Raw genomic sequence first — 22940 nt, forward strand, 5'->3', positions numbered from 1 at the left:
AGTTTGGCAAATTGGAGAAAATCTCCCCGTCTTCTCTCGGTTTCAGCTTGAGACTCCAAATTTACAGCCTGTGTTACGATCTGTGGGTGTGGAGTTTGAAAGATGTGGGCATTTGTCGGGGGGGAAGACGTTATCAAATTGCATAATGGGAGGTGGAGGATCCAATGTTTTTCCTTGTGACTCATTGCCAACACAAAAACTCTGGATATCTTGGCCCCTGCTCCTTTGAGTTTTGACCAATCTTTTTAAAAAATATTTCTCTCAAGTCCCCCCAAACTACATGTGGAGTACAGCTTTAATGTAAGCTGCCAAAGCAACATGATGTCGCTCCACGTGTCCTGAGCCAAATGCTCTGGTTTTCTTTTTAGATGCTGTACTAGAGCTCAGGAGGACGACAGAAATGTTGCGAGAAGTCATTTTATCTCCACATCACCTTATGTCAAAGCTGATTGGTTATTTATTTTCTTGCGTGTCTAAAATTTTGTACTTACCGCAACCAACAGTGAAGTCATCTGTCGGTTTGTGAACCGCTGTTACGAAGCCTCGAGTTTGGCATTTAGCTGTCGCAATCTTGGATCTCGGAGTCAGAATCGGCCACATTTGGACGAGCGGTGAACGTGGCTCGATTTGATCGGGAGCCCGGAGACACGACGCCCCGCCCACCTAGAGCCGAAACCCGACTGCACCACACCCCTGTCAATCAAACAGACACCCCCCCCCCCCAAAAAAAAAAAAACCCACCGCTTTTTGATGATTATTTTTTTAATTAACGACGGGACTATTTTCAGCTGGACCGCTGGTCATCAGTTATGACTGAATGCGTGATGCATAAAATCATACATTCCTGATGAAAAAATGTCTCCCCGTAGTAGCAAAATGCTGAGCCAAGTTATGTGGAAAAATAGATAGACGAAAAACACTTTTTGTTGGCATTGGCTCATTGTAGGAAGCAATAAACCACATTAAAGCCAACGCTGGAGTAATTTTAAGAACGGATGCTGCTTAGGCCGGTTGCAAACTGGATTAACATCCTCTTAACTCTCCCGAAATCACTGTAAATCACGCTGAGTGGTGAATGATGACGAACAATATCCTGTATTTGGAAAGCCCGGGCAAAGCGCATTACGCTGGAGGTAGCTGAAAACTGAGCGGCTCGGTGCAGGGAAGGTGAGCCGCGATCGTCCCACTGAGCCCGAGCCAGAGCTTGATTGGTTCTGATTAGTGAATAAATCAAACAGGTATCAAATCAAGCCGGGCCAATTGCCTCCTACTCACACCTTGATTAGGTTCGTGCACCCAAACACGTTCCCGGGTTGAGAAACGCTCTCTCTCACTTACACACACACACACACACACACACACACACTCACTCACTCACTCACTCACACTCACACACACACACACACGAGTCTACCCTGTAATTGGCAAACTCACCCTGCCTCTATCCACGCCAGCTGTAATTAGTGTGCCAGCAACAATGCTTGTTTGTCAGAAAAGAAAACTACACACATGTACACATACACAGCTCATCCCGTCTTCTCTCATGCCTCAGCTGACACCCTTTGATACACCCACACACACACACACACACACACACACACACACACACACACTCCCCGACGCCTGGGGCAGTTAGTATTTACAAATCCGCTCGTTTCTCTGTGAAATCTCACACGCTGCTTCTCGCTTCCTGACATAATGTTGGGAACTAATTCGTCTCACCATTTCCACCGCTTTAAAAAACAAACAAAAAAAACCGAACTGACACTATCTGGCCCAAAGGAGGCGCCACGTTGGAGAATTTTTTTTTTTCCGCGTCTTTGCTACTATTTAGAGATTTACAGCGGCGCAGGGGAGCGGTGCCACATCTGACCCCTGAGCTGCACACACACAGTTTACAGTGATGATGAGGGAGGATTCACCACCAAAAAGAAAAGCCGGCTTCTCCTTTCAAGCGAGCAGCCATTAATCCTGTTGTCTGTGGCAGATGTAAATAAGCTAAAGGCAGCTCCTCAAATTGGAGTTTCCATTTGTTACAATATCAACCTGATGGCTGCGTACATGATGCTGTGAGGTTAAAGCTATATTATATGTCCTTAGCAGGACATTATGAAGGTAGTTCTGTCTTTTTTACGCAAGTGTAAAAGACAGTTTTGAGAGCAAATTTCTCGCACTGCAATCAAAAATGAACAATGAATCCAATTATTTGCACTGAAATCAAATTCTCCCTTAAAGTTTTGTTGGTTTTGGTCACAGACTTGAAACCAGGCTCTTTATTGTGTCGCACTAAGTTTCGATCGTTAAATCAAACCTCTTTGGTTGCGGGTCGACGTGGACGTAATGGGCGGGGCTTAAACTGATGGTGGAGAGTTGTTTTTTTTAATTTATTTTTTTTAATCGCTGGGTCAGACTTGGATCAACGCACACCTCGTTCCCTTTTCTATTATGTAGCACCCGGTTCTGAAAGGGAATGGGAGGCTTATTATTGACACCGGTCTATTTTATGATACGCCCAAAAACACACCTATGATTAATTAGGAGTCAAAGTCCAACCCCTTTAAACCATACACCTCACGTTGCACTCATATTATCCGCCATTAAAGTAGTAAAAGAGGATTGGAACATGCCCTAAATGCACTCACACCACTTACATAGCTAAAATAGAGTCCTTTAACTATGCAGTGCCAGGTGTCTGTCTTACTGCAGCCCCACGAACACCCCTTTAACATGTGGAGAAATCCACAGAGCTGCCATGACGACACACACACACACACACACGCACACACTTCCAAGGCTAAGACCGGAAAATCACAGATTTAAGTCAGGGTTCGGTGGAAGTGAAAGTGAAAGCTTGTTTCCAGCTAGAGTCTGACCTCTTGGTGCTGGAGTGAGGGCGCTGGGCGGCGGCCAGCTGCTGCAGGCCGAGCGTCGGGCTGTGGAAGAGGAGGCCGCCGCGCCGGAGCAGCTTCTGCTTCATGGCTGCCAAGCCGCCCCAGTCCTGAACGAACCTCAGCACCTGCAGGGGAGGACGGGAAAACACACACACACACACACACACACACACACACACACACACACACACACACACACACACACGACACCTCACTTCGTATTCATGGAGCCCTCATCTTCAACACAAATTGATAGCTTGGACATTGGAACCTCTTTAAAAGCAAAACTTTTTTTTTTTTTTTGGCTTTTCAATTTCGAAAATTCGCTCGAGCTGAAAACAAACAATTCAAAGCAGACAGTTTTCCAGCTAGCTGAACAAAACCCATCAAACCGAAAAGAGAGAGTCGTGTTTCCTTTCAGCCAAGTCATGGATTCAAAAGAAAAATCCACTGGCAAAATAACAAATAGCACACCAAGCACCAAAGTCCTAATGGGCAATTTACCGACCAATATTACACATGAAAAGTGGGTATTTTTGGATGATACCTACCGTCACAAAAAGATGACTTGTGTGATGATGAAACTCGATAAGCATTTTACTGACAGTTTTTCAAGCTCTCCAAACATCGAGGCTTTCTCTGCTGATGTTTCAGAGGGTGAGTCGGGTACATTTTGACTGAAATATTTCTTACTAATCGTTAAAAGCAGCAAGATCAGTAGTTTGGCCTGCGTGTGCTTCAGATCGATCTGGATGGAATCATTATAATGATATTAATAAGGATGTTTTCAACTATTCATATCAGGAACTGAGCGAGCTTTACCCAAAGCATGAAAAGGACCTTGCAACGAATTCTATTCTCAGAGATAAAGCCCTACGTTCAAAACGATACAGATTATTCCGTTTCCATAAATGTTTGGTTTGTTTGTTTGTTCTGTTGTACTGGATGTGGAGGACTTCACACCCCGCTGCCTCCTCCGTCCACGATAAACCGCTTTCTCCGTATTGATTTCGATGGACAATCGGCGCGTAACGGGGCGTAAATGATGGCTCGCACGATGGATGCGGCGCACGCCTCGTTTTTTTTCACGAACCAACATAAACAACGTGACAGGTGGGGCGTCTGTCAGTGGCTCCGTTACCGCGGCGGCAGATTGCAGGATTTAATATTAGCCGGTTGGCACGCGGGGTCGTTTGAGGCGATGATCCGTCTCCTTTAACGACCCTCATAAAACGGCACTTTCTTTTCTTTTTTTTCCGCCGGTCTCCTCGGCTGCCTAAACCGCCCGAACCGCCCCCGCCCCCTGTCTCTTTCCTTCTCTCTCCATCATCCCTCCCTCTTCCTCCTCCTCCTCCTCAGGCCCCGCAGTGGTGGTTAAAGTGGGCGTCCACACCACCTATCTGTCAGGCTCCCGATGTCCCGCTCGTGATCGGTGGCGTCATTAGTTTCACATGGCAGCGACACACGCGTATCTGTTGGGTTTAATAACCCACCGCGCTGCCTTTCGCCTCATTTTTACTGGATCAGTGGAAGCGGGCGGTATAGCTGCGCGGACTGTCATACCAAACCAAATTATCTTAGTCTGAAATTACGGTCATCCTTAAAGCGGCCGATGGGCATGCAGACCCGAAAACGTTCCAACTCCACTCTCGAGCTCACGTCCAATTCTCTGTGTATTTTTTTCTCGTCTTTGTTGTCAAATCACAAGAAAATATCTTAAAACATAAAAATCTGTTCTCCTTCAAAGGGTTTTTACAATAATGACAAATTTAGCAGGGTACATCTCCCTCGTGTAAATGCTCCAGTACGCACGCACACCCACACACACTCATGAATATCAAAGCACATGCAATAGACACGCCCACACACATCTACACACACACACACACACACACACACACACACACACACACACACACACACACACACACACACACACACACAGTGAGCCTGGCGGGAAGGGCAGACCTGTATTCGATTTTCCCGGCGCCGGCTGAAGGCCTCGGGCAGGTCGTCCCAGTTGGTGAGTTTGATGTCCAGAGGGACGAAGCTCAAGTTCAACGGATCTCCGTCCTAGAAGACGAGGAGACAGAGACGAAGAGGACAGCCTGAAGCAAAGTAACCACCGTCGCTCTTCGTAGAGCTGCAACTCATATTAATCATAGACATCTTTAACCCAGGATTTGTGGTTTAACTCCATATCAATCATCTCATATCAAGTCTCCACTTATATATATCTATGAAACCTGGGGATGTTTTTGATTTGATTTATGGAGTATTTTGTTGATCCAGGTTTGTTTGTGCAGCGTTTGTGTAGAATTAACTGCAATTTAGTCGTGCAAAATGAAAATACTGTAATATTCACGTCAATATTTTCATTCGTGTACAATCACCTGAAACTAAGAGTCATTGTGTTTTCATTAGTTTAGAATGAGTCCTTCTTTTATCGGGAGGCGCCATGTTGAGCTGCCACGTTTCTACGTTCGCCCAGAAGGGACAAACCAAACACTGACGAGTCATGAGTTCATGAGTGACACAACAGGGTATTACATATAATTATAGGGTATTATTATTCGTAATAATAATAATAATAATGTATTTTTGTTCACAACACCTCCTGTTAACCGTTCCCAGCCAGATTACAAAAACATGTTCTCGCTCCCCTCTAATGATATCAATAATGTTAGTTTTGAGATATCCGTCTCTGCTTCCACCTCAACACAGAAGAGGGGAATCAAATTTCATTACACAATAAAAAATAAATAAATAAATAAAAAGTTTGACAAGGACTAATTCTTTGGTAGAAAGAAGATACGAAGCAAAACAAAAAACACTTCTCCAAAGGGCCTCTGTGAGGATATATACCGAATACAATCGTTATGTTACATTTATAAATTCATTTTTTTTCATACAGCTGTGTATTATTATTGATTTTCAATTCACGATCTGCTGTTTTCTCCTCTTTTCTTGCTTCTTTTTGTGTCAAATTGTGAATGAAACCAAAGAAAAATGCATTAAAGTGACTGTTTTTCTACGCGGAGCACTTCGGGTCTGTCTTGAAAGGCGCTTTATGTCAGATCCATTTAATTACTTAGCCAGGAAAGTCATATTAAGAATATCATTTGATAAATTATGCATGAATTAAGGCCTATAACCGCCATAATGAAAGTATTTCTACTTAATAGAGCTGAAACGTCTCCTTGAGTGACAGAAAATTAACCTGCAAAGATTATGAAGAAGTGTTTAAGTCGGGTTTTTTTTAAGCAGAAGTGCAGGAAGATCCACAAATACTGCGAGTATTGAAGGATAATAGTCGACAGTTTGGGCTTCGCTCCCGTCACGAGGCGGAGAAAGACAACCATAAAAATCCCTCTTTGAAGCAGTAAACGGTGCTCGATCACTGCACTGCACTGCACACACACTCCCGTCATGTTTCTCTGGAGGTTCCTGACTGGCTCCTCGTGTTTTCCTGCCCAAACAGTTGGTGAAACGTGGGATTCTTTCTTTCTTTTCTTTTTTTTTTTTTTTTTTGCTGCTGAGTCACCGATGCAACCAAAGCAAACAAGAAATACAACCACGCACGTTTGCTCGTGTCCTGAGTGACGACGCAGCGCAATTATTGTTTCACTCGCCTGACGAGAAGAAATGTCAGGGTAATAATGTGGTTATATAACTTAGATAATATACAAACATGGAGGCGGGATGGATTGCAAACAAACCTTCCTGATGCAATCAAATAAATATTAACTGGATGTGTCAGAGGAGGTGGGCGTCAGCGAGTGAGCTGTTTTCTTATTAGCTACAACTGAAGAATTTATTATAAAGCTAGCATCAATTTCTCACAAGTTGATGCTGTGAGAAGAAGCAGCATAAAGTGAATGAAGGCCTCAACGACAGGTCTGTATCCTTCAGTTATTAATAATTACTGACTTTATGTTGGATTGATTGATGACTGATGTCAGCATTGAGCTCTAGCTCTAACACGGCTGTAGACTCCTTTGTTTTCTAATGCAAACATCTGTACCTGCATGTGCAGCTCCGTATCATGTCAACGTGTGCAATACGCCTGTCAGTCCACTAGAGGATATCACGCCAGGGTCAAGTGTCAAGTGTCAATAAAACGCATGTCGAAGATTGAGATTGTGTGAAAGAGGTCTTGTGACAAAAGAGCGCTAAAGTCCAGGTTGAGGGTTGCCTTGGCTCTCAACTTCAGGTTTCTTCGCTGTGATTACAGTTTGGGGGACCGTGTTCGCACAGCCGCTCTGAGGGATGGACCAATCAGAGACCGGCAGGGGTGCAACGACAATAGAGTCAAGTGTTGAGTCAAGTCTGAAATTACAGAGTTTTGAGCACATTTGGCGGTCAAATGCCGATCGGTCAAAAGCCGCTCCAGCGGTTGGCCCTTTTAGGATGCAACGACTGGAAATAATTCCCGACGGAGTGCGACCAGACTGAAACATCTGCGCAGTGGATTTGGGTCCGGCATCTGCAGGCTCGGTTGGATGTAAAAACCCAGGACTTTCACCTGGACGAACGGGGTTTGAGAAAGAAAAGGTAACGCGGATGTCTTTTGAGTAACGTAAGTAAATTAGTGCACTTCACCCTATGGCATTAAGAGATTAAAGCAGATTTCCACATTTTAACATGAGAAACAAGTAAGCAAGTACAAAAAAATGTAACAGCTATTATTGTTAGTCAAACCACTAGCGGGAGGCTGCAACAATAGAAACCGATTTGTTCCCGTGTGAAACATAAATAGAAACTGCAGAACCCGACTCTGTAACGAGAAGCCAAACATCCAGTTTGACAAAGTTCACGTACCATCGGTTTCACTGTAGCTCAGTTCGCACTCAAACTTTAGGTATCTTCAGCAAAGCAATCAGATTTTTAATTAATAACTTGCAGAACATTGAATCAAATTACATTCAAGTTCTGCAATCTGGCCACATTTTTTTTATTCTTTATAGGTTGCCATGGTAATTCCTGTGGTAACCAAGGAGATTGTGAAGCGATCTCTCTTGTTTTTCTTCCCCTTTATTTGAATATATGTTTGAAGATTCTGCTTCTCTTGTGACAGTATGCGTGCATTAGCAGCAAAAATAATGAGATATATGAAGAGTAAAAAAAAAAAAAAAAAAAAATACGCATATACCCATAAGATTGTTCCTCACTGTAATTATAGGTAATCATACTGCAGCGGCTGGGCAGTAACGGCATAATCATGGTAAAAAATAACCACAATAAAGAAAATTTTCCCGGCTCTTACTGCTTCATTAGCGCTAACTACTGCCAATTTGAAGCCTGAGAAGCCACTTACCCTCAGTGTTTACTTCAATCAGACCAGCAGCGCCTGAGCCAAACATCGTTTCACAAGAAACAGGCTGACCAGCGGGTTTAGGTAAAAGCTCCAATCTGAATTTCAGCTGTCGAGGGCCCCGTCGGAGAGGACGGGCAGGAGGCGGGAGAAAAGGATGAAGTCTAAAGGTTAATGCCTGCCGACAAGCCGACACACGGATTTGGAGATACAAATCAACATTAGGAAGGTTTTTTTTTTTTCCTGCGCTGCACCCTCGGAGCACACAGAGGCCCGCGTGTTTATTTGGATTATGGTAAAATAAATATCATGGGGAGTCAGGGGAACGGCGGCGCGGGTTGTGCTGTACCAGCATGCAGCGGGATTAGAGCGCTGCTCCATGTGATTGAAAAGAGGCAGACGACCCTCCAACTAACAAGCTCAGGAGTAACACATAAATGCATCCCTCTCCAGAATCCAACAATAATTCAAGAAGTTTAAAAATATATCGTATATATATAAATATATATAGACTGAATTTATGTTCCGGGTGGCCCGGAAACTCTTTGGATTTGGTGGAGGAGGAATCGTATTGGTGGCCGTGTGCAGCAGGTATTGAATTGTGGCTTTGAGCAAAGATATGGTTGCCAAAATATATGCAGGCACACTAGACAGCATACTAGATTAGGTGTAAAACAAGTAGAGCGGGGGTGGTGGTGAGGAGGGGAGCGGTTCTGGGACACCAGCAAATGTGTGTAGTCGTATTAAAGCGACGTCAGCGGGGCGTTTCGTTGGCGAAGAGGAAGCGACACGAGGTCAGTCGAGCCGGGCGGTGTCGCTCCACGATCATACGGCACTTTAAAACCATGAATACGGACTGTTACGCACGTTAAAGAGCGCACCATCTCGTTCGTTCTGGATATTGGCGGCATAAACATCCCGCGGTTTCCCGCCAGAAGAGACGCTGCACGTCCCAGACGTCTCGCGCAAACAACGCGAGGAAAGGATGCAGAAAAAAGTCGGTCAAAACGGAACAGAACGAGTCGCATTCATCAGCCGGGATCGTGAAAATAAACAAAGCAAACCTATTTATCCTCCTTTTTTGTTGTTGTTGTTGTTGTTGTTGTTGTTGTTGAAATATTGCTTGTCTACGTAACAACGGGATGCATTTTTCTACCCAAAGCCTCCCGTGTGCACCTCGACGCCGTCACAGACGCTACAACAACGTGTCACAAAAGCATCGATCACAGCGCCTGACAAACGTTCATCAAACGGCCGTAAACAACACGACGCTGTGAGCTGCCTAACCTAAAAAAAAAAACAAGCCCGTCTTCCTCACCAGTTTCAGCACAAAAAAAAAAACACACAAAAAAACACAACAACTATCCATCAGCTTATTAAAATCCACAGCTATGACAAGAGCCTTCCTCGTTGGGAAGGTTTTCAGTGCCTAATTCCAGCGATTCCTGCATCGTAAGGCAGAAAAACAACACAGTAGATATATTACAGTCTTCAGAGAGGCATTATTTTATGGATGTGCGCCGGCCTTGCTGATAAAATACTGTATAATTCAATCACTATTTCAGGTGTTCGCCACACGAGACAGACAAGTTTGAGGACGCGTCGGAAAGTAAGCTCAGCAACCACATAATATATGTCTGAATCCTCCTGATTGTTGTAACCCCCACCCGCCTGCTGCGCCTGGTGTTGACAGGAAACAAACCCCCTTCCGCGCCGGGGAGCAGGCGCAGCTGAAACCCTTGAATAAAACAACACTTTGATGTGCAGAAAATGGACATCAAATTCCTATAATGCTCTCGATATTTCTCATTCGAGCGCCGGTGACAAATCTTCCGGCGATTGCGCTCCGAGCGTGCCCACCCGTGTGGATTCGGCGCCCGGTCCGGGATTATCCCGACGTGACAGCCTTCCAGCCAGAATTCCTCCAGTTTATCATCTAAACGACGGCGGGGGACATTTATCTCGGAGGCTTATCGTCTCAGCCGCGCGTACGCGACACTTGTCTATTGCCGTCAGGGTAATATTCCACCGGTGATTCAGTTCAGCGCGTCGGCCGTCTCTATGTAAAAACCCTCTTGTCTCTTATCTGCGCGAGCGGGAGAGAAGGAAATCCGATCCCTCATGAATGAAACAAAAGGGCGTTAAGTATCACGATGCGATCGATACAAGATGTCTGTTGCCAAGTGGCAAGTGGCACTTGCGAGGAGTGCCAAGAATGCACGGGAGTGTAATCGGACTAAACTACAGTCCATATGCGTAATACACATGTAATAAGTTACGTGATGTATTAGGTACTGCCGAGCCCAAAACATGACCTTTTGCTGACACTTCACAGCTGTGGGGATGTTGTAAAACCCCATGACCTCACGATGACATCATCAGGCTTGTTTTCTCGGGCTTGACAAAGCTCCTTCAAGAGCCACGGAAATCATTACTCGGCTGTTTCCAGCCTGAACTTTCCGTGTTCAGCAAACTGAGCCTGATATTTGAAATTGCTGGGCTTCCCACTTCAGTTGTGGGGGGAAAAGAATTGCGCAGCAAACACATTACATAAAATTCTTAGACGACTGCCTCGCTGACGGGAGGGTTGTAGATAAAAGAGGGAGGCCTGGAGACGGGTGGCTCCTTGTGAAATCGTCTTGGTAATCCTCTGGTAATTCCTAAACCTTTTAATTTGTATTGAGCGGAAGAATATGAATGGATTTGAAGAGCTTTTCTGTCACCTTTTACCACACGGCCTCAATCAATCTCAGAGGGGAAAAAAACAAACATTTGAAATGACAGAAACAGGCTGTTGTTCTTCTCCTAATAGTGAATAAAATGTCGTATCAAGCGCCAAGGTTGTTCAGCTTTCTTCTTACGTGAACTGAAAACCTGTAATGAAACATGATATTATTGTTCCTCCAGTCTCAACTCATCAAAGGTTTCCGTGCAGCTTATAAAAGGATGAACTGCAACACTTTCAATCAGCATTAGTTCAGGAATGTTTTTTCCTCTTCGTCTTTGATTTTCTTAATGTTGCCTGGAACCGTTTTCTCACATCTGTCCTGTTGGCTAATTGACAAGGTGTGAAAGAACTGCACGTCTCTCATTTTTATACCTGAATTGTTGTTTGCAGCTGACACTTGAAGAAGAGTTGTTAATGTGAGTGAGATTTCCTCCTAATTTCATTACGCTCCATGTCACTTCTCAGTTATTAGTATTTTCCTTGAGACCTGAAATTAAAAACGATGACATCAGACGTGCCGTTTCCTTGCACTTAAAGCTGCACCATAAAGTTGAGCTTCTTCAAATGTTATAGCTCTCTTCAAACATGTGACAAGACATCAGCCTACTCGTGCCTACTGTCAAAAGGGAAGGGATGCGGCAAACTGAGGTGGATCTGACAGATGATACGATGCCACCCCACCCCACCCCCCACCTACACCGGCAACCTGACTGACCGGACCGGGCATGTCGATCAAACCGGGCCAAATATCTAATTAACGATGGAATTATTTCCCGAACGACCAGCCAGACACGACCAGCCTATCGCCGCGACAGATTGCATATGAATTCTTACCACGCAAACTAGAAAAAAGGAACTTAGCATCCGTTATAAACCCGTTGAAAGAAAATGTAAAACTATTCTCCCGCCGTGAACTTTCAGACTGAGAGAACCCACCGGACATTTGCTGAAACGAGAGAGGTGAGAGGGGCAGGAAATGTGTTAAAACATGGAAATTCAGTGTAAGTACTTCGACTTGGGATTTACGTTGCGTTTTAAGCGCAATCTGCAAGTGAGGTAATTCCCCGGCACAGATGGGCAATATAAACAAATTGCACCACCTATTTACAACCTTCAGAAAAAAAAAAAGAATCAGGGAAAATCATTAGCAAAAACATCTCCGGTCTCCTTACGAGCCGGGTCGACAATCACAACGTGCGCGAATCAAACGCTCACAGAGGCGGCGGTACCTTGGAGTAAAGATATATTCGGTCTGTGTACTGGCTGGCGCGGAACTGCAGGCCCGGGTAGACGGGATGGGCGGCGCCGGCGCCTTCCCCGCCGCTGCCCTCATCGTCGTCATTAGCATCGGCAGCAGGAGAAGACAAACACGGCGCAGCTCCGCGGTCTGCAGGGAGAGAGAGCAAGGGGCTGACTAATATCGCTGAGCATATATTATTGGCTCATTATTGGCTTTCACGGCTTTATTGGTACTCTGTTTGCTCCTCTGGTGATGCAGTGACGAGCAGAGACATTAAACTCCAGCAGCTTTTAAGACGTATTACGCCGAGCGCAATATTGAGAAGATATGACATTTGTAGCAGATCATTCAAATGTGTATGCAGATTAGGCAGATGTTTGAAAAAAAAAAAAGAAAAGAAACAACTAAAAACGACCTTATATTTATGGTTATTGCTTTCAAACGCTTGGTTATAGAATCTGAAATGAAAATGCCGAGGCAATTTTCTGTGACATTTTCATATAAAAGGGAATCAAAGTCAACTTCTCGTTGATGTAACGACCAACCGACGCGTGGAGGTCTAAACGCTCTGACTGCCTCGTGTCTATTAAAGCAGCAGCGATAGATTGTGTTCAACAAATAGAAGAAGAATACGACGTCACTCTCAGTCGTGTTTTAGTTTGACTGGATGAAGGAGTAGTCCAACATTTTGGGAGCTATTTCTATTATACAGCCGCCAGCGAACAGTTTTTCCTTCTGCTCCGGTAGCTGCGGTTAAATATAAAATCATTCCTCCACTCCCGCGGAGGTTGGCGCTGTTTGCTACGGCACAGATTCACGCGTCTGATGTGAATCTATCGAACGTGACGAATCAATGGAATCGTTCTTTTATTCGTAAATGAAAAGAATTGAAAAAAAAATGAGATTTTTTTTTTTGGGGGGGGGGGGTGTGGGAGGAACAAAAATGTCACTTTTGTCTTTTTTTTTTTTTTTTTTTTTTTTTAACAGAGTTGAAGAAATCCGACAAACAGCCGTCTTCACGCTAATCGCAAGTTAGATGTCGCTTCAGACTCAACACACAGACACGCGTTTGAAATCAGCCCTCTCATCTTATTCACTGAAGCAAAATTGTCCCTCCGGTGTTGTATAACACTGTGCAGCTACTGGGAGGTGGGGGGGGGGGGAGAGAGAAAAAGCCAATTTCTTTGACACAAACTGCCCAATTTATTTCTCACAACTTCACTCAGGAATTTGCTGAGCAACAGGACGGAGGCACAGCTAGAGAGCGAGAAGAAGAAGAAGAAGGAAAAAAAAAAAAGCAAGTGATGAAAATGACTGAGAGAGAGAGAGAGAGAGAGAGAGAGAGAGCGAGCAGGTCATTAATGTCAGCGACGTGGCTCGCTCATCCTGCAAGCATCTAGCGGGAAAAGGTCAGGCGGTGGAAATGAGACCGCCGCTGTTCGACCACGCTTCATTTAGACAATGACCTATAACACTCTGATAATACTCGCCTTAAATCACTTCGCGCGGCCAGTTGCCTGCCTGGTTCGGCGCCGGTGGGGAATGTGTGCGTGCGCCCATCCGGCTTGTTAACGCGCGGGGAAAGTACCGACGAGGGACTTTTCCAAGCGGGCGGGCGCCGCCTCGTACCTGCGCTGGATCTCCGCCGGTCGCGAGGAGCTAAAAATGCCCCCCCCCTCCCCGGTGTCGTGGGTTGCCGACCCGAAGCGAGCTCAAAAGTCACGATCGCGACGTCGGCGGAGAATCACATCGCAAATGTTTGGAACCGCTGTCGGCAAAATATCAAAGAAACCTCAAAACGCATTTTCTTCAATTACACACAATTTGCCGCCAAAGTGAGAACAGTTTCGGGTGACTGTAAATAAGAAGAGATCTCCTGCTGCCTTCGGATAGAACTCGGCGAGCTCACGGTTACGGCGTGGGAAGTCGTGAAAACACCGTCGCTAGGCAACGTCAAAGTGGGCGGCGTCTCGAGGCCACGGAGGCTGACAATTTAGCGAGCTAACGGGGAGCAGGTGAGGGCGGGGGGGGGGGGGAGGGATGTAATGCAGGAAATGCAAAGGCACAGAGGGAAACGATGATGTCACGTACGTCCCTGCACCAATCGGGATCCGGCGAAATCGAACTCATAATGTGACGTTGATGTCAAACGCCGATTCAGTGTCTTCACTTCAAATATATCTCATTACCAGCGAGTCTGCTGTTAAATAATCAAAGCACGGAAACGTCATCAGCACAACGAACATGTAAACACAGCTGAAGCTACTTCATGCACTGCCGGGAATGCCTACGTGACCTCTAACGATGAGTCATGCATTTATTGAGGTGGCGCCGTTCACCAGCCAGTTTCACAAGCTTTTTAAGTGTAATATAGAGGAAGTATTAAAAAGTATTTATAGGAACGCACACAGAGAGCACTTCAAAATCCCATTTAAGTGTAACCGAATTGACGTACTTTCCCCTAACGTCTCACATGGTCACATTTACTGCAGACTGAATCAGGCCTTTATTCTATGAGACAAATGCTTCCATTTCTTTGTTATTTGTATTTACAGCATGAATTAAGTACGTTCTTGTGTTGTACAACCGCGCTGCGTGTTATTTGAATAACTTCTGCTTTGCTGTTTTTAATCTCCGATAAGTGACGCTTCCTGCTGTTAGTCACCGGCTATTATTTGAGAATTTACAGCCGTTAAATTCCATCACCGCCTTCGACGAATATCTGTGACGCAACCCGACTTTAAATCCGCTCCGTTTCGAGGTGAGATCATCCCTAATAAGTCATTTGCTCCCCTCGACGTATCCTGCACCAAAGTCCGTATCTTTCTTTTTTTTTTTTTACGTACGCTGTCCTGGCGGGGTCAATTTTGTCTGGCACACATTGTTCTGATCTCGCCGAGCGCTTTGGACGCGAACGGGCCACTTTGTGTCTGAAAAAAGACGACCAGACGAGCGGAGCTACCCGGATCCAAAACATTTTTTTTGGGACACCGAAGTCCCATCTGTCCTTCTGTTCCGCTGCATCTGTAATGAAACCGGGCAGCTCTGCAACGTGCACCCTATTTTTGATGTAAGCACTTTTTTGTTTTGTTTTTTTGTTATATTTTACATCCCCTACCCCTGTTTGCAGTGGCGGAACACGCCAGCTGCATTAAGTGGGCCATTTATACGATGGGGGCAATTCATCTTACAAAGCCATCTTATTAGACTGTCACTTACACAGTATGAACAGTGCCTTCAAAACACCCCAAGGGATTTATCTGTTATTTTACTGCGAGAGAAAGAAAACAACGCCTAATTGGACTGAGTCATCTCATCTTCTTCTGCGGGATCGAAACAAAAGATAGGGAAAAAAAAAATAAAAAAAGAAATTCGAACTCCGAGTGGGAAGACGTTTGGCGCAGCTGCAGCGCTTCGAACCGCCATCTCTTAAAAAAAAAAAAGGAAAAAAAAAAAAAAGGGGGCATCGGTGTGTAAATGTTGGGGCCGTGCAGATGGATTGACAGGGCAACAGACAGTAAGGAGCAACGGACGGAGAGGAAGAGGAGGAGGGGGAGGAAAAGGAGGAGGAGGAGTGATTGCCTGTCTGTGCCGTGAGGAAAGTAATCTCAGAGCAATCAAGAGGTGGGGGCGGCCGGCGGCGCGGCGGTTTGCCTTTCTAAAACCACAGGCAGGTGGAGGAAAATCATTAGGCGTCGCTCCTGACCCCATAGGTCACTTTTATTGGACAACCACTGTGTTTTGTATTAGACCCACGCTGCCGGAGACAGACCGGCAACGGCACACAACTAACAAACTCACTAAGTAACACCACGGTGGACGAATGACATCAGTCGTTCTTTTTTTTTTTTAGCAACGCTCGCATCTGCACTTTTTCAAGGCATTTGGCCCGTCGGTTGTTCCTAAGCGACGACCGACTACGATGTCACCCACCGGTTTGTGAACCGCAGCTTTAAAGCCTCGAGTTCGATAGTCGCCATCTTGATGTTTTGGAGCCAGAAGTGACCATGTTCGGACGAGCTGGGGGAGGAGCGGGCAGAACACCTGACTCCATTTGATTGGGAACCATTCGTGGCGGAAACTTGGCTGCACCACAGGCCTGTCAATCAAACATGCCGCTTTTTGAGGCCTAACATCAAATGAATGACGTGATTATTTTCAGAAAACTCCTAAGAAGGAGTGACTACAGCTAATAACACCATTATGACTTGTGGATAAAAAGATATTGACTTTGTATTTCATAGGAAAAGTTGAATGGGAGTCTAAGGAGCCGGAACCAGAACCACTAGAGGCGCTCGCTGGTACTGCAATGGTGTCACTTGTCAGACCCGGAAGCTACGTCCACTTTTATATACAGCCCACGGTGATATTTGTAGATTGAGGCTACCTCGGCGTCTTCTGTCTTGTCACGTCATTTTGGACTCCGTGATGTTGAAGATCAGGACTTCACTCGCATACTCGCAAAATACAAGATACATAAAATACTGAAGGTGACGGGGGTGACGTTCCCTCACGCCTACAGCCGCTTACAGCTCTCCCCGAGTTCCAGCTCTTCGATGTCACGCAAACACGTAGCATTTCCTTACGCACTGAAAATAGTAAATGTACACGTGGAAGTACTCGGTTTGAAATCAATATTCCCGTCATAAACGGTGCTCCTAAACGTCTTTGCACGCTGCTTATATTTTACATTTTGCAGCGCGTGCACTCGAACTGGGGACCGGTCCATCTGTCGCAGGACTCTCTGCAGACACTTCTTTTAGACTTTCGGCTCGGTGTCGCGGTTAAACGGCTAAAACTTTTGCACACTGCTGCTGACAGATATTCGCTGCCTCCGGGGAAAAAACGTGCACGTCGAAAGGGGGACACGGGGGGCCAAGTTGGTATCCAGCAGCGTCCCTTTAGTGCTGCCATTTCTGATCGACGGTGAGGCTTTTATCTCTCCCCTAGAGTCGGTCTAAATAAAAAAGAAAAAAAGAAAGCGGGCCTTTGGTTCACCTTTAGTATTTTTTTTTTTTTCTGCCTGAGTGCAGGAGACTCTGCAGGGGAAGCTGCGTCGGGATTCAATCCTCGACCGTTGGGGGGGCCAGGTAGCCACAGAGATGGGAAATTAACCACTCGACAATCTGGGCACTAATAGATGTCAAAGTGTGTGTGTGTGTGTGGTGTGTGTGTGTGTGTGTGTGTGTGTGTGTGGCTCTCGAGAAGAGGAACCTGCCAAGTTGTTGCACACTGATCTAAGGATGTTAAAAGGGTAATAGGGGTTGATAGCCCGCCTGTTAAAACCTTTAACGACTAGTGCGATATTGGTTCCTGTGTTAAGACTTCCACAAAGACGCTCTCCTCCGTTTCATCCTTCAACACCCGACCCAACATGTCCGCACGCTTTCACAGGCAACACCCAGGTCACGGGCTTTTCTTAGACTCTGCTAGTCAGGCAATTTTTTTTTTTTTTTTTTTTTTTAAAAGCTCCTCATATTGCACACGATGTAATTAGTTCTTTGTAATTAGCGCAATTTATTGCTTTGCGTATCCCTTTGAGACGCGAGTACTTGAACACAGAGGTCTTAATTTGCAATATTAGACACTGTGTAATTGGGAATTTGTTTTCTGGCGTCCCCCGGAGATTCTCAGACGTGTACACAGATAACCGGAGTGGACGGGGGGGGGGGGGGGCGAAAAGAGAGCAGGTTGGGTTTCAAGGATGAGTTGGTGCACTGAGGGGAACTTGTGCCTTTTTTAAGTAATTAGACCTCCGGTCCACTTTATTGAAAAAAAAAAAGAAAACAAGGCAGGCAGTCAGAGGCTCATCAGTCGCCTGCCGGACAGCGAGGGGATTTTCGGGTGCTCCGAGGACCTCGGCGGCGATTCGGGAGGTTTTACTCGATATGTGCCGCAGAAATAGGCAATATCTCCAAGTAGATACTAATAAGAAGTAAGAATAATACCGCCCTGCCCCATATGGAATGAGGTATAGTCCCTTATTGGTTTGAAGTGATGATATTAAACAGTATTATATGGGCAGGTGACAATGCGGCACCAGCCAATTTCCCTAGATATGAAAAGGAGAAGATTGCAGGTGGGATTACCCTGTGTGCGGTCAGGGGGGAGGCAGCTGCCGCCAGCGTCGTCGTCGCCTCTCTCTCCCGCTGATTGTTTGCCTCCGAGCCGCCGCTTGTCCTCTTCCTCTGCTTCTCCCACTTTCTGTTTGTCTTTCGGAGGCTCATCCTCCTCCTCCTCCTCCTCCTCGCTCTGTTTGCCTTCGCCTGATTTCCGAGGCCGGGCTTCTCCTCCTCCTCCTCCTCCTCCTTCTCCTCCTCCCCGGCTGAGCTCTGGCTCGCCGTCAGAGCCGGAGAGGACGACGGGCGCCCGGTCCCTCTCGGTCGCAGCGGGTCGCCGAGGCCTGGGTGGATCTGAGCCAGCAGAGGGAGAGGAAGGGGGAAAGATTTACTCTGTTGGCTCAGTTGCACTGTGTAATCAGACTTTGAAGAGTTTCATTCCCCGAGCGAGATATCCATCATCTGAAGAGTGTGACAGTGTGACAAAATGACTGCTGACATGAAAGTAAAACTCAATATGGCTCATTAGTGGAGTTATTAGTTCACGTAAGTCCTTCACTGACAAGAACTTAACAGACTTCAGCAGGGACGTTCAGGAACGTCTCTTTTAAGGGTGTACATTTTTACAAAGATGAACTCACAGTTGGAGGATTTCTGTCTTGCGTTGTGTCCCAAATTGCGTACTTGTGTACTGAGCGCATCGGTGTGTTCACACTGTCAAGTACAGAAAGACGCAGTGTGCCACACGAACCAGGATGATGCACTCAAAACGGTCCACGGGAAGAAGCGTGAAGCCGTGGACACTTTCCACCCTAAACGGTCGCCATCTCGGATGCGTACAGGAAGGGGCGGGGCCCCTGACGTAAAGGATTTTCAAATTAAGGCGTCGGAGGAAGCCGCAGCTGTTCCTGAACGCAGCGCAAAGAGAAGAAGCCATCAGTGTGTTCACTGAGTGTGTTAAAGCAGAGGGCAGGAAGAACACACTGATTTCTGGGTAAAATAATGAAAGCTGCAGATATTTTGGCGGGTTCGCGCGCCGGGGTGATTTAACGACACCGTGCACTTTGAAACAACGCCACTCTGTCCAAACTACCTGCGCTGCACCAGTAAGAGTCCCGACATGTACGAGCCCCCGGTTGCCGGTGCACTTGGGGATGTACGTCAGCAGCACATCAGCTGCGACGCAGAAAGCTGCGCGCCAGACCTGTCTCCATCTTTTCAGCAGCTCCTGGATCAAACTGCCAATATCTGTCGCCGAGAGACTGAATTATCTTTGCGTCACATTGTTTTGTTAATCGCCCGCGTCACGCGCAATCAAACCTAAATGAAATAATTGTCGCCGCATCTGTGCCGCGCTTCATCCGGGCGCTCCTCGAAACAGCTGACGACGGCTGAATGCCAACGCCGGAACGGGGCTTATTTTAAGAGCGGCTATCAAACCTGTTTTGCGGCTCAACCGTTCATGCGATTTCCATTCATGCAGAATGTTGTAATTCTGTGAAGGTCAAGCAGAAATTTTTTAAGACAGAAAAATGTTAATGAATGCAGGGATTAGGCCTCCGCCATTCACAAACTTCACGCTATTTTTTATTATTTTTACTTTCCGTGCTGATGGTCATTATCAAGGTAGAATTAACAGACAGATTAGCTGCTTCAAGAAAAGAGCCGTATTATTTATGACCGAACGGAAATGTCACAGTCGCAGCTGAACTTCGTCTTCTTCTTTCCAAAAAAAAAAAGAAAAAAAAAGAAAAAGTGCCGCACGATTCCCATTCCCGACATTTCCGAGTTAAATTTAAATCACATTCTTTCACAATATTTGCTGAACTTGAGTTGCGAAATCTAACAAGACAGTAAGTTGTGACACTCGGGGACGAGGGGGTCTAATTAGCGATCCCGCCTCTCCGCCGCTCGTTTCTTCAAAAGGCCAGCCTCGAAGTCGGCTCCCTCAAATGTCACGCGAGTCTCCGGGCTCCTGGCCCCGCCGCTGCCCCCCCCCCCCCTCCCCACGCCCGTCCCCTCCCTCTCGCTAACAAGCCCGAGCGAGGCCGCGGAGAGACGGCTCAATTTGTGTTAAGTTGTCCCCGCCGAGGAAGATGTTAACGGGGGGAATCCTGCAATGGCCGCGCCGCGACTTTACCAGTCAAACCCCTTGTTTTCCCGCCCAACACGGCCCCATTACGTCTGTGGCGGCTCGATAACGTTCCCGAACCGAGGCTCGAGTCTAGACGGGGGAAAAAAAAAAGAAGCATGTGATCTTACACGAACAGAAACTGCTGCAGCTTTAGACACAGAAGTATCAAAGAAAAGATAAGTCCTCATAAATACGGTTTAAATCAAACTGTTAAAGACTCGACCGGACTTTGTTGTTAAATGCCACAGATCAGTATGAAAAAGATGCAGACGGGGATAGAGTGCTCGCTGAGAGGTGTAGAGAGCCAGGAGATAACCAAATTGCCCTCTTCCTGTGTACATCTCTCACAGTAGGTGCTGAGAGACAAATTGCTGGTCTACCGGTGAAAGAGCTGAAGGACTGAACCCTGCCCACGCTCTTGGCCTAAAAAAAAAAAAAAAAAAAAGAAGAAGAGGCTGCAAACGAAGGAACTCAACTGATTCAACTCGAGAAAAAAATAAAATAACAAAATGGTCCAGCCGAAGATGTCTGGTTGTTTACGGCCGCTAAAACACTCGCAGGGAAGAGTTCACCTGAGATGACGAACCCTGTCACAGGAAGGAGGTAATAATCCAGGACAGTTTGATTAAAAACAGACCCGCCTCACCGACAGTGGAGCACTACTGGGATTCAATTCGTGTCCAATTAAAATAACCTGGAATTAAGAAAGCCCCCCCCCCCCCCCCCCCCCCCCATCCCCCAGTCGCACTGGAGATCATTTTCAGAGATAAATATGACAAGCGATGGCCACCATGCCCGCTTTTATCACATCCACAGAGAAGAAGACTGGACATTATACAGAAAGCAGACATTCACGCAACTGTTTTCAACAAATTAAAATGACACTGAGGTGCTAATCGCTCCGCCAAACTGTAATTGTTGTCCAACTAGAGCTCAGATCAATAGCCACGCGCGGGACTGTTGTAGGAGCTGCAAGAGCGATACCAAGTAAACCGAGGGTTTGAAAAGATGTTGTGCCTGTTTTAGCCTTTTCGAAACAAAAAGTGTTAATTGCAAGGCGAAGGCGAATAACATTAGATTTAACAAAAAAAATGCATCGCAGTACAATATTAGTTTAACATGACGCAAGCAGCTCTGTTCTGAAAACGTGACAATTTGTCACGGTGAACTGAAGCTGAACAGCGCAAATTAAATCTCCATGTTTCTCCGAACTACACAGGGTTATGTCCAAACAAAGATGAACTGGGGCGCTCTAATTGTAGCATTACCCTTATTATTTTAGTATCATATCATGTGGCAGACCTTCATTTATTTATTATTCAAGAACATTTTAGAGGATTCTCACTTCCAATAAGTGTCAGCTAAGTTGCTATCTTAGCTGACAAAACCAACAGCCCAAAATAAGAAATTGATTTTGTTCAAAACGGTGTGAAATTAAAGACCATTTGTTTTGAAAATGAATATTTTGGTGTTAAATCGACCGTTTAACGTGGCGAACGTAGCGACAGCTTTTGTTTACAGCGGTGTCAAAATTGAAGATTCATTGTTTCAAAAATCAATATCATTAGTGGCAGATGTCACGACGGTCGCTGTGGGAACACGCAGCTCGTACTGAACGCCGTTTCTACCGTTTCCCGCAAAAGCATCAACGCTCGTCAGATAAAAATCTGTCTTGTCCTTCTCATTTTGTGCATCTCGTTTCCTTCTGGTGCAAACGCCTCACGGTGAAAACAGACCCACATCTTTCTGCCTGCTGACTTTTTCTTCCTTCTGCAGGTGCTGGTTTGTTTCTTCTTCGCCACACTGTGAAAAATCCAGCCCAAAAAAATTTCAGAGGGTACTTTTCTTCCTGTGCTTTAAATACGAAGCCCTGATGTCCTTGTGTGATGTGTTTGTGATTCACAGACGAGCGTCCCACCTTTTCTTTATCGTCATTGTGAGAAACTGTTGCCCTTGAGGGGGGGGGGGAATAACATTTCTCATGTCATACCACGGGCTCCGACCTGATTATTTTCTTACGTTTCCGAGAGCTGAGGACCGCGGTGCCAAGTTGAGAGATATCTCCATAAATACAGTTGTTATTTTCCGGCACAGTCTGTCATTTACAAATTTAGCAGGTTGTTAAATTCCCTGTCTAGCGAGCTGACACAGCCTGCTGCTGTGAATGCCGAGTGGCGCTTGTGAGGAAGAAGAGAGTGTGATTGCTGAATAGTTATCAAGCATCTGCTGCAGCTGAGCATGAAATGGGGGGTGAATTTTGTTTAAAAAAAGAATAAAAAAAAAAAAATGTGTGCGTGTGGGTGAGTGTGTGGGTGAGTGTTTTTATGCTGCTGAAAAGCAGAGGTGCTGCTTGTTTGTACTGTGTGTGTTTTAAAGAGCAGCAGCTTCACTTCCAGCGGACCGAGCCGCAAACAGTCCTTCAGCGCTGCCAATATTTACTGTACACTTACACTCAGTATGGATCCTGCATGAAACACAGAGACTCCGGAGGTATCGATACAGTGGCAGCGTTGTTTTGTTTTTTTAAAAAGACGTGAGAAATTGGATTAAAATCCCTGGTACACCGCATATGCG

At 45.9% G+C, this 22940-nt stretch overlaps 1 protein-coding gene across 3 annotated transcripts in view; it reads right to left on the reverse strand.

The window, feature by feature from the left end:
- zranb3 (zinc finger, RAN-binding domain containing 3) overlaps nucleotides 1-22940 on the reverse strand; it is a 71943-nt gene that overhangs the window by 13948 nt on the left and 35055 nt on the right. For 2 of the 3 annotated variants that reach the window (XM_069166414.1, XM_069166413.1), the window contains exons 14-17: nucleotides 18263-18586; nucleotides 12163-12320; nucleotides 4860-4964; nucleotides 2874-3016 (exon numbers count right to left, since the gene is read on the reverse strand). In XM_069166414.1, coding sequence (XP_069022515.1) covers nucleotides 2874-3016; nucleotides 4860-4964; nucleotides 12163-12320; nucleotides 18263-18586 — 730 coding nt within the window. The remainder of the gene's footprint in view (nucleotides 1-2873; nucleotides 3017-4859; nucleotides 4965-12162; nucleotides 12321-18262; nucleotides 18587-22940) is intronic. The other variant, XM_069166415.1, reaches the window with a different exon arrangement.

Source organism: Embiotoca jacksoni, unplaced genomic scaffold, assembly GCF_022577435.1.
Source record: "Embiotoca jacksoni isolate LCO1_2020_lvr unplaced genomic scaffold, fEmbJac1.0.p SCAF_38, whole genome shotgun sequence".
Lineage (NCBI taxonomy): Eukaryota > Metazoa > Chordata > Actinopteri > Embiotocidae > Embiotoca > Embiotoca jacksoni.